The sequence below is a fragment of the Eulemur rufifrons genome, chromosome 9 (genome assembly GCF_041146395.1).
Source record: "Eulemur rufifrons isolate Redbay chromosome 9, OSU_ERuf_1, whole genome shotgun sequence".
Lineage (NCBI taxonomy): Eukaryota > Metazoa > Chordata > Mammalia > Primates > Lemuridae > Eulemur > Eulemur rufifrons.
The window spans coordinates 51,213,366-51,228,985 of record NC_090991.1 but is presented as its reverse complement, the minus strand read 5'-3'; the positions used below and the strand labels follow the sequence as shown (position 1 = coordinate 51,228,985).

Genomic DNA, 15,620 nt, shown 5'->3' with positions numbered 1-15,620 from the left:
GGTTTGGCTTAAGGTCTGAAGGATGAGGAAGCACTAACTATGGCAAGGAGTGAGGTGTGGTGTGAAGGAGAACATCCCAGTCAAAGGGAATAGCATGTGCAAAGGCCCTGTGGTAGGAGAGAACACACCATATTCAAGAACTGAAACACATGTCAAGAACCCAGGAGCAGGATGGCTGGAGAGACAGGCAGGGCCAGACCATGTAAGGACTTGAAGGCTTTGCTAGGGAAGCTTGCTCTTGGTCTAGGTAGAAAATGAGCTCTCACAAGTTAGCAGATTTGAAAAGGAATTTTTACTTCATGTGGTTGTGTCTTTCTCTGTCAAGGATTTGTGAAGTTACTGGCTGAGCCTGTGATCCTGTTAGAGGACCTTGTTAGCCTTGTTCATCTCACCTGAGGCAGTGGAGAGGCCCTCTGCTCGTGATTTCAGAGTCCTAATGGGAGCAGAGAAGGAGGGTGGCCAGAATTAGTCTCAGACCAGCCTCCCCATCTTGCTAGTCAGATCCAGTATTTGACTAGATACTTTCCTGGCAGGAATAGAAGATGCCAGGGCTTGGGCCCCAGCCAGAGGGGATCCTGCGGGGGCCCGCTGCTGGTGTAGGTCAGCTCACCTCCCCTGCTGCTGTCTCAGCCCCTAGGAAGTGAGATCAGTCCTCTTCACACGGTCATCTTCTGTCGGTTGGAACAAACCAAACACAATAGCAAACAGGGTGAGAAGCAGGACTGTAGTTATGAATAAGCCGATCACTGCGAGGCCCCCCTTCTCCCAGGGGTTCTGCCAGAACTCATCCTTCCAGACTGACTTCTGTACTATGAGTTGGTCCATGTGAACCTGGAAAAGAGGGACAGAGGTCCTGAGTGCAGGGGGCTCTCCAAGGCCCTGTCCCAGGCACTACGCTCCACTTCTTGACTTCAGCCCCTGTAGCGGTCTCGGTGAACAGCTGGCCCTGCTCTGCAGCCAGTGGACGCAGAGGGATGGTGAGTCTTTGGGCTCAGTGCCTCCAGCAAGCAACAAATGGAGTTTCCCCCTCTATAGAAATAGCAGCAGGAAGTGGTGCAAAGGGAGGGGCCCTGGATTGTCCAGTCGTTTTTTCCTGAATAGCCCCAATGTGAGCAAGAACTTTCTCTCTTATCCCTGAGACCTCAGCTAGAATCAGAAAAGTACCACTATAGATCCTATTTTTCCTGCCCCAATTGCCAAACACTTGGGAGGCATTTTGAGAGATCCGTTTAGGAGCCGAGGTGTGGACGGACTTTGGCTGAGGCCATGGGAAACTTCCTTGAAGGCTGCTGAGAACGGAAGGACTAACTCGCTTTCTTGAAATGGAGCTAATACCGACAGGCTGCGAGCCTGTAGCCAGTTAAAAGAAGGATAGGTGACGAGGGAAGGAGGCATTACCTGATTTTGCTGTTGACAGTCCTGTGTCCCACGAGGGCAAATCAGGGTAGTCCTTCAGGCCCCACACGTTAGGGGGGCAGCCTGAGCTGAAGGCCCACGAGGTGACCAGAGCTGCACCGACTCAAAGAAGCAACTGCCGAGAGGAAAAGGTACTGGCCTTGCCAAGTGGCCCGGGCCAGACCACTGCTGACACCAAAGCAAACAAAGGTGGGCCAGGGCTGGTTGCCTGGCAACCATGGTTCCCATTTTGCCTTTCACACTCCCCCCAGCTACATTCTGCCCTTTTGTGATGTCATTTTGGGAGGTACTCAGGACACGTGTTAATGAGTCCTCCCTGACAGAAGCCAGAATGGGGTGGGGGGGAATAGACTGTATCCAGGGCCTTTGCCCTGGGCCACCTGTCCCCCTTACCTGTGGCTGGGCCTTGGCTCTCCTCTGTCTAAATGACCTGTCGACTGAGAGGACCTGCCCGGAGCTTGGGAAGTGCCGGGGCTGGGACTGCCACATAGGCAGTCCTGTGGCACAGGGTGAATGATTAACTGCAGCCCCAGATGGCACCTCCTGGAACTAGTCTCTGGGTGGAAGTATTTATCACCGATGAGACCTAGCTTCTCCCTTGTGCCTTCGTCTGCCTCTAGGCACAGCCTCTGCTGCTCTGTGTGGTTGGTTCCTACCCACCGGTGCCACAGGGAAGCTAAGAAGAGGGAATAAAGGCTGTGCCCTGGTACTTGAAACCCGGAGGCCACCATTTGCTCCTTTAAAAGTTGGGGTGTGAGGGCCTGCTGTGGCGGGAGCTGCACTAGGCACTTGGGAGATAAGAGGTAGGCCCCGCCCTCAGTGACCTTCCCCTCTGGCCCCAGGGTCCTCAAGCCTGTTGTTAGAATCTGGGAGTTTGTAGAAATGCCTAGGCCCCACCTCATACCACGTTTTTCAGTCTCTGGGGATGCCAGAGCATCGTGTTGTTTTAGACCCCCCCCCCATGATTCTCCCCAGGTGTAGGCAGGGCTGGATGACAGATGGTGAGCAAGCTCAGGAAAGTCGTCCTTAACTGTCATGCGCTGAATTGGCCCCGGCTTACCCGATGCTTTCCGTGCCCTTGTGTGAAACTTCCTGACTAAAGCCCCTGGCGTGCGGTGCACTCAGCCGGCAGGCTGGTCTCTCGTGCACCTTGTCCTTCTGCTCCGTCAGTTAAGTCAGATGCTTATCGAGAGTGAGTTGTTTGTTCCCAAACCTGCTTACGGTAGTTGTAATTGTATAATCGAATTTGACATCACATAAACAAATGAAGCAACAGTAATAGCCGAAACCCCAATTTTACAGATGGGGAATAGGCACAGAGAGGTTAAATAACTTACCCAAGGTCACTCAGCTAGTAAGTAACTCAGTTGGGGTTTGAACCCAGCTGGACACAGAGTGTGGGGTCTGAAGCACTATGCCGAACCTCAGAGTGAATGAAGAAAGTTGTTGTTTCTATGAATATATATTTGACCACTTAGGGATGACTTTGGAATCATTCAAGTAAGTTTCTGTCAGAAAAAATGCAGACGTGGTAACTAAATATTGGGGACATTTTGTGAAAATCCAGAATGATTTCACACTCAGATTCCTTTGCAAATGCCTTTAAGTTCTCGGGCACATGTGTGTAAAGTTCTACTTTAAAGAAACCAAAACTACAAAATAGACGATACAGGAACTTGGTTAGCAAGCCGTACTCAGAGAAAAGACCCTGGCCCTACACCAGAAAGACTGGCCGAGGAATGTGCATACATGTGTTTCAACTTAAAATGAGATGTGTTGCCAGGGGCCATGGCTCACGCCTGTAATCCCAGCACTTTGGTAGGCCAAGGTGGAAGGATTGCTTGAGGCCAGGAGTTCGAGACCAGCCTTGCAACATAGCAAGACCCCCTCTCTACAAAAAAAGAAACAGATTAGCTAGAGGTAGTGGCATGCGTTTGTAATCACAGTGACTCAAGAGGCCGAGGCGGGAGGACCACCTGAGCCCAGGAGTTTAAGACTGCAGTGAGCTGTGATTGCACCACTATATTCCAGCCTGGGTGATAGAACAGGACCCTGTTTCTAAAAAAATAAACAAAGTAAAATGAGATGTGAAAAATTAAAATTGAATGAGATATGTAGAGAACTTAGGTGTCATGTACACAAAAGTTGCTTTAACTGGCTTTTTCAATTAACTGCTGGCCCCAGTCAGATCATTCTACCGCAGTGATCGCTATGAAGAGACCCACGTGGCAGGAGAGGTGGAGGACGCTGTTGGTACAGCTGGTAAACCTGGTCGGGGGGCTGAGGTGCTCCCTGTGTAAGGAAGGGATTTTTCAAGTTGAGACATGAAGACTTGTGTATGAGTCAGAATTAGGGGACATTCATTGTTGTATGGTAGGGAACAGGTCCCAAGGACAGCAAAGAACCTTTTTTTTTTTTAAAGACAAAATTAATTTGTGCTCCATTTTTTATGATCTGGAATTTGTATTACCCAGGAACAAATATGTTGTTATGGAAATTTTTATTATAGATTGCTTTGAAGTATTAATAATGTTTGAGGAAACAGATTTGGGAGAAAATGCTCTCTGCCAAGTTTTGCTAATGAGATTCTTGCATCAGTGGCTTTATTGTAGTTTTAATCAGGCATAACGTAGAGATAGTAAACACAGTCTTCAGGGCAGAGCGAGGCCCTCCTGAGGAACAGAGCAGACTGCTGTGTGGCCACGGTCGGGGTGGGTGTGAAGAGGCCGGTGAGAGGACTGTGGAGATGGCTTAGGATGCTGCCACAGTGACCCCAGGCACGCATCAGTGGTGGCTTGGTCCAGGATGGCTTTAGTGGCGGGAACAGAGATGCGGTGGCCAGAGTCAGACGTTCTCTAGGCCAAAAACAGCCTGATGGCCACCGCTTCCATGGCCCCCGCCTGTCTTCAGGCAGCGCAGGTTTGCATATTTTTCTCTTTATTCTCTCCTGCGGGGGCGCAGGGGGGATTGCTGCTCCTCTCCATGCCTGTCTTCCCCAGAGAAGACCCACACGAGAGCTGTCTGTTCCAGGAGTGGGCCAGGCTACTGTTGGTCCAGGTGGGACTGAGGCCTGTGTGGGACTCGGGGCCCAGTGTGTGCCAGTTCGCTGTCAGTGGGAGGAGTAAGTCTTCTGAGGGCAGGAACCGCACCCTGTATGGACTCAGCAGTGTGGACTGCCTGGCGTGGAACAGAAAGGCACAAATGAGCCAGCCGATCTGCCTGTCTGTGCCCAGGGCTGTCCGTGGTCCCCACCGTCAGCAGCTGGACGGGGGAATCAGAATCATTTCTAGCAGAGCCTCAGCCGCTGCCACCCTGAAGAACAGCCATTCTTTTTTTTTTTTTTTTTTGAGGCAGAGTCCCACTCTGTCACCCTGGCTAGAGTGCTGTGGCATCAGCCTAGCTCACAGCAACCTCAAACTCCTGGGCTCAAGTGATCCTCCTGCCTCAGCCTCCCGAGTAGCTGGGACTACAGGCATGCGCCACCATGCCCGGCTAATTTTTTCTATATATTTTTAGTTGTCCAGCTAATTTCTTTTTATTTTTTAGTAGAGATGGGGTCTCGCTCTTGGTCAGGCTGGTTTCGAACTCCTGAGCTCAAACGATCCACCCGTCTCGGCCTCCCAGAGTGCTAGGATTACAGGCTTGAGCCACCACGCCCGGCCAGGATAGCCATTCTTGATGCCTAAGGAAAAGTCACACAGGAATGGGGCTGCTTCACTGTTGGAGCATGTCTGAACAGAGGGCTTCCAGGGACCCTCTAGCCATTGGAGGCGGGAATGAAAAAATGCAAGGCTTCCTGTCCCTCCACCTTTCCTATGTTTTTCTTGTGGGAGGGACGCCTCGTTGGGCCCCACCCCAGCTCTTACCTGTCGGGTCCCACCCTCTCCCATGAAGGTTATTTTGAGACAGAGTTTGAGGTGTGTGTGTTTGGGATGGGGTTGGTTGCTGGAGGATAATGGATCAGAGCCTTATCTGTCTTTCGACCTGGTGGCCAAGTTCCAGGCCTCGGAGCTTGGGTGGGGTGAGCCGGGGCTGTGGAGCCAGACAGGCAGGACTCAGAGGCTGGCTGTGCCACTTTTCAGCTGGTTGAGCTTAGACAAATCACCTAGTGTCACTAATGCTCAATTTCCTTGTCTCTAAAATGGGGACAGTGTATCTACAGCATTGAGGTATTGCAATGATTGAATGAATTTGTCTGCATGAAAATGCTGAAGACAATGCCAGAGCACGTATAAGCCCTCAGTGAATTTTAGCCATCATTGTCGTCATCTTCGTTGTCATTCTGAGCCGCATTCTTTGGAGGAAGCCAAGAATAAGCAGTTTCTCGAATTTCTTTTCTCTTTTTTCCTACTGGACACTTCTTCTCTGGGTCTTCAACCCAAACCTGTCAGACAAGTCCATGGACACCAGGAAATGAAACCAGCCAGTGAGAGCCTCTCCTGTCCTGCTTGCCCCTGCCAGTGTGTCAGGGGCTGGCATTGCCACTCCATGACCTGTTTTCTGGGTAGACAGGGCTCTGCTCCCAGGAAGCCAGAGCATGGGCCGCGTGGGCAAGGTGATGGAAGCCTGTGAAAGACACAGACTTTTTTTTTTTTTTTTTTTTTGAGACAGAGTCTCACTCTGTTGCCCAGGCTAGAGTGAGTGCCGTGGCGTCAGCCTAGCTCACAGCAACCTCAAACTCCTGAGCTCAAGCGATCCTCCTGTCTCAGCCTCCCGAGTGGCTGGGACTACAGGCATGCACCACCATGCCCGGCTAATTTTTTCTATATATATTTTTAGCTGTCCATATAATTTCTTTCTATTTTTAGTAGAGATGGGGTCTCGCTCTTGCTCAGGCTGGTCTCGAACTCCTGAGCTCAAACGATCCGCCCACCTCGGCCTCCCAGAGTGCTAGGATTACAGGCGTGAGCCACCGCGCCCGGCCTGACACAGACTTCTTTATGGCTCTGGGGAACCCATGGGGAGGGACCAGGGCTCCATCCTGGCCCTGTAGGCATTTATGGAGCCTCGTGCCTCCTCTACCCTCATTTCTGGTCTGTAGCTCTAGCTGGAAAGTTCTCTGGAAGAGAAAGTCAACTGAAGGGGGGAGGGAAGATGGAAGGATGTCGCATCTCAGCAGGACCATTCTTTAAAATGGGTCCATGTTGCTCTGGGTTGGTCCCTTGTTTAGAAGAAAAAATAATGAAAATAAAGTTCATATTTATGGAGCTGTTAGGATATGCCCAGCACCGTGCTGTGCTAGACCTAGATCTAAGATGTTTATCCTCACAGTGCACCCCAGGAAGCAGTACCAGGATTATCCCCATTTCACCAGGGAGGAGACGTGGCTTGGGGAAGTTGAGTCACACAGCTAAGTGGCAGGGTGAGGTGTGAGCCCAGTGAGCACATGATGGGGAAAGGGCCCAGAGTTAGGATGCAAGTTACGGATGATACTAGGGGCCTAACCTGCTCTTACTCCAGAAGTCTGGGAAGACCCACTGGCCTGAGCCTGCTAGTGTGGAGTGTGCAGCCAAAGTTACTGCTAGTGGAAAATGTTAAGTGGCATTCCTGAGCCTAGCACCTAGCCTCTGTCACTCTGCAGCTTGTTAACAACTAATGCTTGGCCACAGCTTGTTAACAGCTAATGCTTGGCAGGAATTTCACTGCACCCCTCCCCCATGTCCATGGCATTACTGCCTGCATGGTTTTCCAGTTTTTATCAGCACGGAGAGCAGAGGCCTGGAAAAGATAGGTGCTGGCCACGCCCCTGGAGTTCTGGCACACCCTCCGACCTCAGAGAGTCTGGTGCCACAGAAACACGTAAGCAAAGATCTTTTACTTGGAAGTAAACAGGCCGATACCAGACTAGAATACTGACAGGTCCCGGGAGCTCGTGATGCAGTAGCTCTTGCACAGTGTCCCCCTGATGGACTTGCCCCTTCTCAGTGTGGCTAGCTCGCCACAGGAGTGGGCCATTCTCCATTGAGGTATGGGGACCCCTGCTTCCTTAAAAAGTGCAGATCAACAAAGAATCCCAGGTGGTTAACTCAGTCTTCGGAACTGTCAATGCCTCCTCAGCACCCAGCATCCACTGGTGGATAGTTCTGTGCCTGTACCAGCCCTTGTTTCCTTGATAAGCCTCCAGGGGTCGGTGTCCAGGTGCCTGGGCAGGGCCAGGGCTGGGCCAGGGGATCCTTGTGTTGAGGGGCAAGGGCTGCAGGGCCAGGCAGATCGCCTGTGTCATGGCTTTGCCAGGATCCTCTCCAGCTTCTCCTTGGCCATCGCCACGACTCTCATGCTCGGGTCATGGGCTGCACTTGGACCTTCCGGCCCCTCCGCTCTGGGCAGCAGCAGTGAGTGCAGCAGCAGCTGCAGGCTATCAGCAGCAGCATCAGAACAGTGGCTGGAGGGCGGAGAGAGCGCAGGGCACTCAGGGGTGGCAGAGGGAAAGGATGCCCCCCCGGAGGTGTGCTGGGGCTTTCCCCCCAAGCTCTAGGTTAGTGTTTAGAAAGAACCCAGAGGCTGGCGGGAGGTATTGATAGTCCCCCTGCCGGCTGCCAGGGCCGACCTCCGACCTCCTCCCTGTTGTGTCTCCTCTTCCACTGCCCAAGCCTGGCTCCCTTCATCCCTGGGTTGGGATCTGGGAGGCTGCTGGGCCCAGGTCCCAGCACTGCCCATGACCCGAGCAGCATGTCAGAGGATGTGGAGAAATCCGTTGGCTTCTCCCAACGGACAGCTGCTTTTCTTCCTTGAGCTGGGGGACACCTGCCACCTCTGCCTGCCTGCCCTCTGGCTAGCACCATGGTGTTCTCTCTCCCGGATGCCAGGAAGAGCCATGGGGCACTGAGAAGAATCTGAGTGACCCAACTGACCTGTGAAAAGGAGGATGACCGAGAAGGCCACGATCTCCACGGGGTCGGCCTGGGGCAGCCTCTGTAGCTTGAGCAGCAGCCTCTCGCCCACAGAGCGCATCTCCTGCACGAAGTTGGTGGCTGCCATGCTGCACCGGCTTCCTGCTGGGGCAGAGAGAACACCTAGAGTCTCCCCGGCTGGCTCTACACAGCACCAGAGATTCCACCCTCTCACCCACCCAAGGCCCGAAGAACAAGTTTGGCAGGTCTCACTCATCATCACACCCCTGGTGACTTCCGCTCAGTGGTGGCCCTCAGCCCCCATCTAGCTGATACTGCCCAGGATGAGGGAAGCTGGCGATGAGAGTGAGACTGGGGGCCTGCTTCGGGGGGATGCTTGGCAGAGCTGAACCCTGTAGGGCTCTGCCAGCCAAGGCTGAGGTTGGTGACGGTTTCTGACCACAAGGTGGAGTGACTTTGCTGTTACATTCTTTTGTCTCTAGACACTACTCCTAGGTTTTGCCAGAGTGCCTTGGACTGACACAGCTCCCCTGGGTCATTCAGGACTTGGGTGCCTCCCCCAAGCCCCTTGGGATGGGGAGACGGGCTTCAGGATTCCAACCTGCTGCTCTTGCCTTTTGTCATATGTGTGGGCGGGGGGATCAGGTTCTCCCAAGAGCAGGTTCGTGGGGGTTTCTGGCCAGGGTCAGCTGTAGGTGAGAGCTGTCCCCCAGGGCACCCCACCTGTCCCACTAGCCCAGTTTCTTTACTCATGTTTTGTTCTCCTGTGAGGAGGAAGAGACCATACTGTGTCCCTCTGGTTTTTGCCAGGGAGCTCTGTGTGTCAGGAGGGATCGGGAGTCCTGGGACTGGATTAGCTAGCTCTTCCCTGCTTCTCTGGCCTGACCTGGAGTGCCCTGTGCTCCCGCCCCTGCCCCAGGGAAGCCTCTTCCTGTCTAGGGGTGCCCAGGAGGCCCGAGGTGCAGCTCTAGCAGAGTCTGTGAGTTGGGGCCTGTTGAACATCAGAGCTTCTTTCCCCTGCCGCCTCTCTGGTAGGCACGAGGGAGCCAGTGCCTCTTCAGAGAGGAACAGGGACAGCCTTGTGCTAACCCAGCCTGAACTAGTTCACCAAGGCTCTAATCTGGGGAGGCGGTGGAGTTGGGGGACAGGTGGCCAGGGGCCTTTGGTTATAATTATTGCTGCCTCATTCCTGGTCTCAACTGGTTCTCCCCCAGATGGCTGCGGTCAGCAAGGCTGGTCCCTTCTGGTGCCGCTGCCTTGGCATAGCTGATTTAGAACCACCTTGAAGGTCATGTACCCTGCACTTGGCTTGCTGCCCTCCTGTGGCCATTCAGCCCTTGCTTGCCTCACCTGCTAAGGCAGCCCACCCCATTGCAGAGGTCGGACCCCTGCTGACCTCCAGTTAGCCCCACTTGTTGTCACTGAGGACCTTGCCACCCTTCTGCCTCTCAGTCCTTCAGGAACTGATGGTAGCTGGCATGAATTTCCTTTTCTACAAGGTAACTTCTCTAGTTTTCTAGAACATTGTTCCGATCCTCCTGGACTTAAGTGCTGCCTCCCCTTCCTCCTTTGTGACATGGACGAGTTGCTTCCTCTCTCTGACGTGGAGTGAGATGCCCGTCTTTCCCAGCCATTGGGAGGACTGACCATCTAGCAGCATGTGGTAAAGCCACAGGGAGGTGCCTAGCACGTGTGAGTGCCCCTCTGGGTGGGATCTGGCCAGTGCCACTACAGTCGAGGCAGCCTTGGGTCTCCCTGGCTTTAGGAGCTGTCTCCCCCACCCCTAAACACCTTTTAGGCGTTTTATCTGTCCTGCATTTCTGGGGTGTTCATGGCATGTGTACTGAAGGAAGGTGGGTGAGCTGGAGATTGGGAGGTATTTTTTTAAGGGACAATAGAGGTGGCAGACAGATGATGACTCCATGGAAAATTAGATGATTTCCTGCAAAAGTGGGAGGTTCCCTGAGTTAGTTCCCTCTCAGCCTCACCTCCAGGTTAGCACGTTTCTGCAGAAGGATCCCATGTACTAAGAAGCGTAGAATCCTGGAATGCCGCAAGTCATCCACTCCTGCCCCCTTCCTTTTACATATGGGGAAACTGAGACCTGAGAGAGTGAGTGACTTCTCTGAGGTCACACAGCAGGATGGGGGCCGGTCAGCACAAAGAGTGACCTACACTCTCTCCACGGGGGCCTGTCTCAGGCTCTGGCAGCAAGATAAGTCAGCTCAAGAGCAGCCCACAGGGCACCGCCCATGCATTGGCTTGGCACAGGAGCCAAGGCCCCAGAGCCCTGTGGAAGCAGTTGGCTGTGCTCGGCCAGCCCCACCTCACCTCGTGGGTCTGGAACTGCTTTTATCAGCACATCACTGCCAGGCCAGGGCCACACCAGGCTTTTTGAGAACTACCTGTAGTACTTGTCACCAATGGGACAGATCTTGTGTGCCCTGCTAATCCGAGCATTGGACTGCCACCTCTGATCAGATCGAATGGGACCGTCCCTCTGGCCAGGTGAAGCAGGCTTGCAGAAGGACGATGGAAGCTCTGCTATCCCTACTCCCCAGGTTTCCAGGCGGTCTCATTCTTAGAGGAGGAGGAGAAGATGCCGACTAATGCCTGGGGGCAGTTTGCACGGGTTCGGAAGCTGGGCTGCTTCTCTCCCCGCCATCTTCATCTGTACTTGGTCTGGCTTTTTCGGCCTAATTGGTGCTGTGCCCACATCGCCTAATGTAACCCAGCAAACACTCCTTAAAAGAGGAAGTGGGCAGGAGGTGGGAGGGCAGGGAGAGCTCTTACACTGTGCGCCGCACCCAAAGACCAGGAGAGATTGTAGCGGGTTCCCTCCTTGTGAGCGAGAAGCAGTGGTGGGAAGACCCAGGGAGGTCTGAGAGTCGCGGATCTCCAGAGCAGGGAGCTGCGCGGCTGGGTTGAGGCTGAGTTTACTGTGCAGGAAAAGCGGAGTTCGCTGGTCAGAAGCTTTGGCTATAAAGCCATCCTCCTCCAGGGGTTGTGAAGTCAGAAGGCTGCAGACTCGTGCCTGGGCCACTCTGGGAAGAGTGTCGTTCCATCCCAGCACAGGCCAAAGTGCGGACAGCATCATAGCTTTGCACCCTAGGCGGGCAACTGGGAGCTGAATTTGCCAACCAGGCTTGGCCAGGATCACCCAGCCCTGGGGTCTGACCCAGGGCTGCTCATGGGATCCCGTCTCACTGTGATCAGGAGCGAGGCCGTTGGACATGGCTGTTGCATCCCCAAAGAGCTGAAGAGGAACCCTCTTTGCTTTGCAGTTGATATTTTGTCATTTCGAGCTTCAGCCTGTGACTGAGCAGAAAGAGCCTTAATGGGGAATGTGGAGGCACTGAGGGGTCTTGTTCTCTGAGGAGGAGGCGCATTCCAACAAGTTCCCAGGCTGTCTTCCCAGTGGGCTATTTAAAGCGAGGCCAAGGGAGTGCCTGATGCCTGGTGCCCAATATAACCAGCAGCCGTCAGGTGACCTTGTGGCATGTGCCCCAGCTGTTGCTCCAGAGGGAGCCCTAAGTGTTCCCAGCTGTGGGAGCTCTCAAGCTGCCACCTCTTGTCCCTGTTACCTTCCCAGGTTGGAAGGAGGAAGGCAGGGAAGCCTGGTGGGGCTACTGATAATTCTGTGTTTGTTTAGTCTTTCTATCTCAGACTTCTTCCAAAACTGCACTTCCTGCCAGTGAACCAGGGAAACCAGAGTTCCTCCCAGCCTCATGCTCTGTAGTGCCTCGTTTGGGGATTCTCAGGGTCTTCAGAGGTTCCTGGGTGGCGGCTAGAGCAAGTAGTGGCTTCCCTTGGCCCCAGAAGGGAGAGCAGCCCAGCTGCCACGGGGCCTCCTGCCGCCAGGGCCTCCTGGGCAGCTCTACTCAGCGCCTTCAAAGAGTGCACCCTGGCCAGAGTGGCAGCCAGCAGAAGGGAGACACAGGGCAGAGAAGGCTGGCAGCGCTGGAGGGATGGGAAACATTCCTTTGTGTGGCGTGTCCTGGCACAGAGAGCCTTGCGGTGGAGAGGTAGGCTTCCTGCAGGCACAGCACCGCTGGGACCGGGGCCTCCCTCTCTCCCCGTCGCAGAACTGATACTCCAACTCTGGGCTCCCCATGTGCTGGCGTGTTTGAGACTGATAAGCACTGGTGGCCAAGGCCCCACAGGGCTTCTTGCTCTACCCCTACTGTTTTGTCATGGTGGGTGTCAGCCCCCCTTGCCCTGCGGGATGTTATCTTGTTTGAGGACCAGCTAGAAGGAGGCATAACCCACAGTTGTGGGAGATCTGTGCCCAACCAGCAGGGCGGAGATGCCTTCTGTGCACTGCACTGAGCCTTTGGATGACTCCCTTTTCTGCCCTGGCTCTTACTTGAAGGAGAAGGTGGTACTTGAACCCTGGGCAGTCCCTGCTCCCTAAGCCCTGTAGCCTCCCAGGACAGGAGAAGGCACTTTCTGCTGCTGGTGATTGTTAGAAACAGGAGTAGCTCCTTTCCTACAGTCACAGAAGTTGGCTGTTCCCTTCTGTCCTGCTCAGGAACTACGTTGGAGGGACCCTGTCCACCTGTGTCCTGTGGATGCAGGGACATTGGGATCTCTGCCTGCCTGCCTGGGGTGTCTTTCCGGTAAGAGGCAGTAGGGTAGGAAGGCTCACCACTGTGCCTCTCCTTCACCTGGCCTGACCTGCTGCCTCAGGTCCCTTCTCTGTGCCATGTGCTTCTCAATGCCACAGGAGTTGGTCCCCTAGCCACCAACCTAGGCGAGACCCTACAGCCTCTGCTGAGCCAAGAATGCTTGGATGGATCCTTGGTTTCCACTTTTCTGCAGATCATTGTTTTTCTTTCTTACTGGATACCAGCTTGTGTGCTTTGGGGAAAACATCTGGAGGGGTGGCGGGAGCGTTAACTTTGGCTTGAGGACAGGGAGGTAGGAGGAGTAGGAGGCTCCACAGGCTGCTCTTGGTGCTCCCCAAAGAACCGTCCTGGGGTCAGTTTCACAGTGGTGCAGCAGAGGGCTGAATACCGGCATGGGGGTGGGGGGTCTCTGCCTCATTTCTGTTGTCACCTTCTCTCTACCCGACCCTGGGTTTAGAGTTAGGCATCCATGTTGCTGGTTCAGTGTTTAATGCTCATTGCCAGAAGGAGATCTGGGGGCTCACGGGGGGTAAGCGGGCCCAGAGAGGGGTACTTGGGTGAGCCTGGAGCTGAGGACATCTGGCAGAGAGTGGGCCAAGTCCCTCAAAAGAGATGGCAGCTGCTGCTTGTCCAGGACACAGATGGGCAGAGCTTCCACAAGTCCTGCCGCATCCTGGAGGGTGTCAAGCTGGCTGGACAGACCCTCCCCTGACCTCAACTGGAGAGAAAGCAGGGACAGGGAGGGCTCTGCCCTAATCCTGGGAAAAAGGGAGGCTCAGCTGGCCCGTAGTGGTTCTCTCCCAAGCCGGGACAGCCAAATCCCTCTTTTAAGCCCCCTGAATAGAAAAAGCTTAAACTGACTTGCAGAGTAAGCAGGCCCTCTCAGCCCCTCTGCACAGCACGCAGAGGGGCGGCACAAGGTCCTCCCCACCCCGCCTCCCCGAGCGCTGGTCGGATCCGGATCCGGCAAGCGCAGGTGTGGGCAGGAGGCTGCCTGACTGCCCTGTGGGGAAGTGACCAAGGTGTCCCGCAAGACCCTCCTCTCTGTGTCTATGGTAGATTGTGGCCCTTCACTCCCTGGGCAGGAGATCCTTGCTGCTCCCTCCCTTTCTGTCCCCCCTTCCTCTGTGACCAGCGACACTCACCTGGGAGCTCAGGCGTCGGGGGTGCTGAGCTGGGGCACCCAGCGTGGAGCTTCCACAGATATCTCTTCCTCGCTGCTCAGTGCTGAGCTCCGGGCTGCTGATAGCCAGCTGCCTCAGCTGCCGACTCTGCCGCAGCTTTCTTGTTGTCAGTCGTCCTGGAGATCCAAGTGTCAAATTACCGTCAAGAGGGAGCGCCAGAGGGAGCCCTGGCTGGGAACTTGCCCTACAACTTCATGCCCTGGTACCTGACGCCTTGCCCCTGTCCCCCCAGGGCTGCCTGGGGACAGGGCGAGCTCCCTCTCTCTTCCTCCCTCCTCTTCCTCTCCCCTGCCTGTGGGCTGGGCTTGGGCTGGGCGCTGATGAAGGAGGAGGCTGGCCCTGCTTCCCTGGTAGAGGGGACGGCTCCACCCGAGCCTGCGGAGGGGAGGGAGTAAGCGGCACCCCCAGCTCCCAGGCTCCCCACCATCTCCCTCTGGAGGGCCTTTTGGCTTGTGTGCCCCGACCACCAGACCACCCCACGCTGGCCCTCAGGCCACTCCCTGGCTGGTCCTTCCCTCTGGCCTCTCCCAGCAAAGACAGTAAACAGGGGGGGTCTGCCGGCCCACCCAAGCTGAGCAGGCAGGCTTTGCAGCCAGCCCCCGAGGGAGGCCGCTGAGCGTCCTAAGGCATCTTGGGGAAGAACCTGGGGTCCCGAGTGACCTGGGAGTGGCTTGCTTGCCTGGTGAGGTGCCTCATGTTCACTGTGAGAGGACGGATGACTGCTGGGGCTGTCTCCACGCTCCTGGCCCGGCTGTCAGGGAAGGGTTCCAGGGTCCAGTGGTTGGGCCCTTTGACATTTGGCTGGTTGTGCCACCCAGCAGACCAGGCTGCAGGGTGAGAAACCGACCCCAGCCTCGCTATCAATGGGGCTCTTTGAATATGAGCACAAAACCCCAGTGAGTCAGGGCTTGGGGAGGGCAGGGGGGAGGAAGCCAACCGTGTGGCCACACCACTCAGATGCCAGAGCCTCCCAGAGACTGGACAGGCGGCCACTGTGCAGACGCACAGACTGGCGGGTGGAACATTTGTCACATTTATTTAGCGCGAGCAGGAGCAGCGGGAAGCACGCCCCCTGGTGGCCGCTTCTGCTGCCTCAGGTTGTTCAGGTCGGGCTTCAGAGCTGCCTTCTCCATGCAGCAGAAGGGGAGTGAGCCCGACTTGCTTCTTTAGGGGCAGTGTCACAGTTAGCCTTCATTCCTTCAAGCCTGCGCCTTGGTGTCACAGCCCCAGCAGTGCACACATCGAGAAAAGTTCTAGTTAGAGCAGTTGACGCCAGCTGTTCTTGTCCCTGGGGTGTGGCATCCCCAGACAGCCTTGCCTCTGCTCTGGCCTCTCCTCTCTCGCTGCGCAACCCATCCCCCCAAACCACCACCACAATCCTGCCGCCAGGAATGGCTACTGTAAGGACCCTCATAGGGCTGTGTCCTCTCCTGGGGCCTCTGTACCTACCCTGACAGTTGACAGGCCACCCCCAACCTAGGGATTGGAGAAGAGACAGAGCCTCACAGCCAGCTGGAGGCCTCTCCCTGCTCCCAGCTTGG

The 15,620-nt window shown here is 55.1% G+C and overlaps 3 protein-coding genes across 6 annotated transcripts in view; 1 reads left to right on the top strand and 2 right to left on the bottom strand.

Annotated features, from left to right (window-relative positions):
* Positions 1 to 15,620, top strand: part of RECQL5 (RecQ like helicase 5) — a 33,732-nt gene that overhangs the window by 12,290 nt on the left and 5,822 nt on the right. The gene's annotated exons all lie outside the window — the stretch shown is intronic.
* ERLN (endoregulin) lies at positions 634 to 1,418 on the bottom strand. Its single transcript, XM_069482174.1, has 2 exons — positions 1,399 to 1,418; positions 634 to 831 (listed from the first exon to the last, which is right to left on the bottom strand). The coding sequence occupies exon 2, from the start codon at positions 823 to 825 to the stop codon at positions 634 to 636; it is 192 nt and encodes a 63-aa protein (XP_069338275.1). The 5' UTR covers positions 826 to 831; positions 1,399 to 1,418.
* On the bottom strand, positions 7,689 to 14,081 carry SMIM5 (small integral membrane protein 5). The gene is made up of 3 exons (XM_069482171.1): positions 14,041 to 14,081; positions 8,268 to 8,408; positions 7,689 to 7,798 (listed from the first exon to the last, which is right to left on the bottom strand). The coding sequence occupies exons 2-3, from the start codon at positions 8,392 to 8,394 to the stop codon at positions 7,689 to 7,691; spliced, it is 237 nt and encodes a 78-aa protein (XP_069338272.1). The 5' UTR covers positions 8,395 to 8,408; positions 14,041 to 14,081.

What these genes read in the sequence shown, in the direction of transcription:
- ERLN (XM_069482174.1), bottom strand. Translation starts at nt 825, where the DNA reads ATGGACCAACTCATAGTACAGAAGTCAGTCTGGAAGGATGAGTTCTGG.
- SMIM5 (XM_069482171.1), bottom strand. Translation starts at nt 8,394, where the DNA reads ATGGCAGCCACCAACTTCGTGCAGGAGATGCGCTCTGTGGGCGAGAGG. An exon ending in GGTCATCCTCCTTTTCACAG is followed by an intron (nt 7,799 to 8,267) that starts GTCAGTTGGGTC and finishes TCCGCCCTCCAG; the next exon opens with CCACTGTTCTGATGCTGCTG.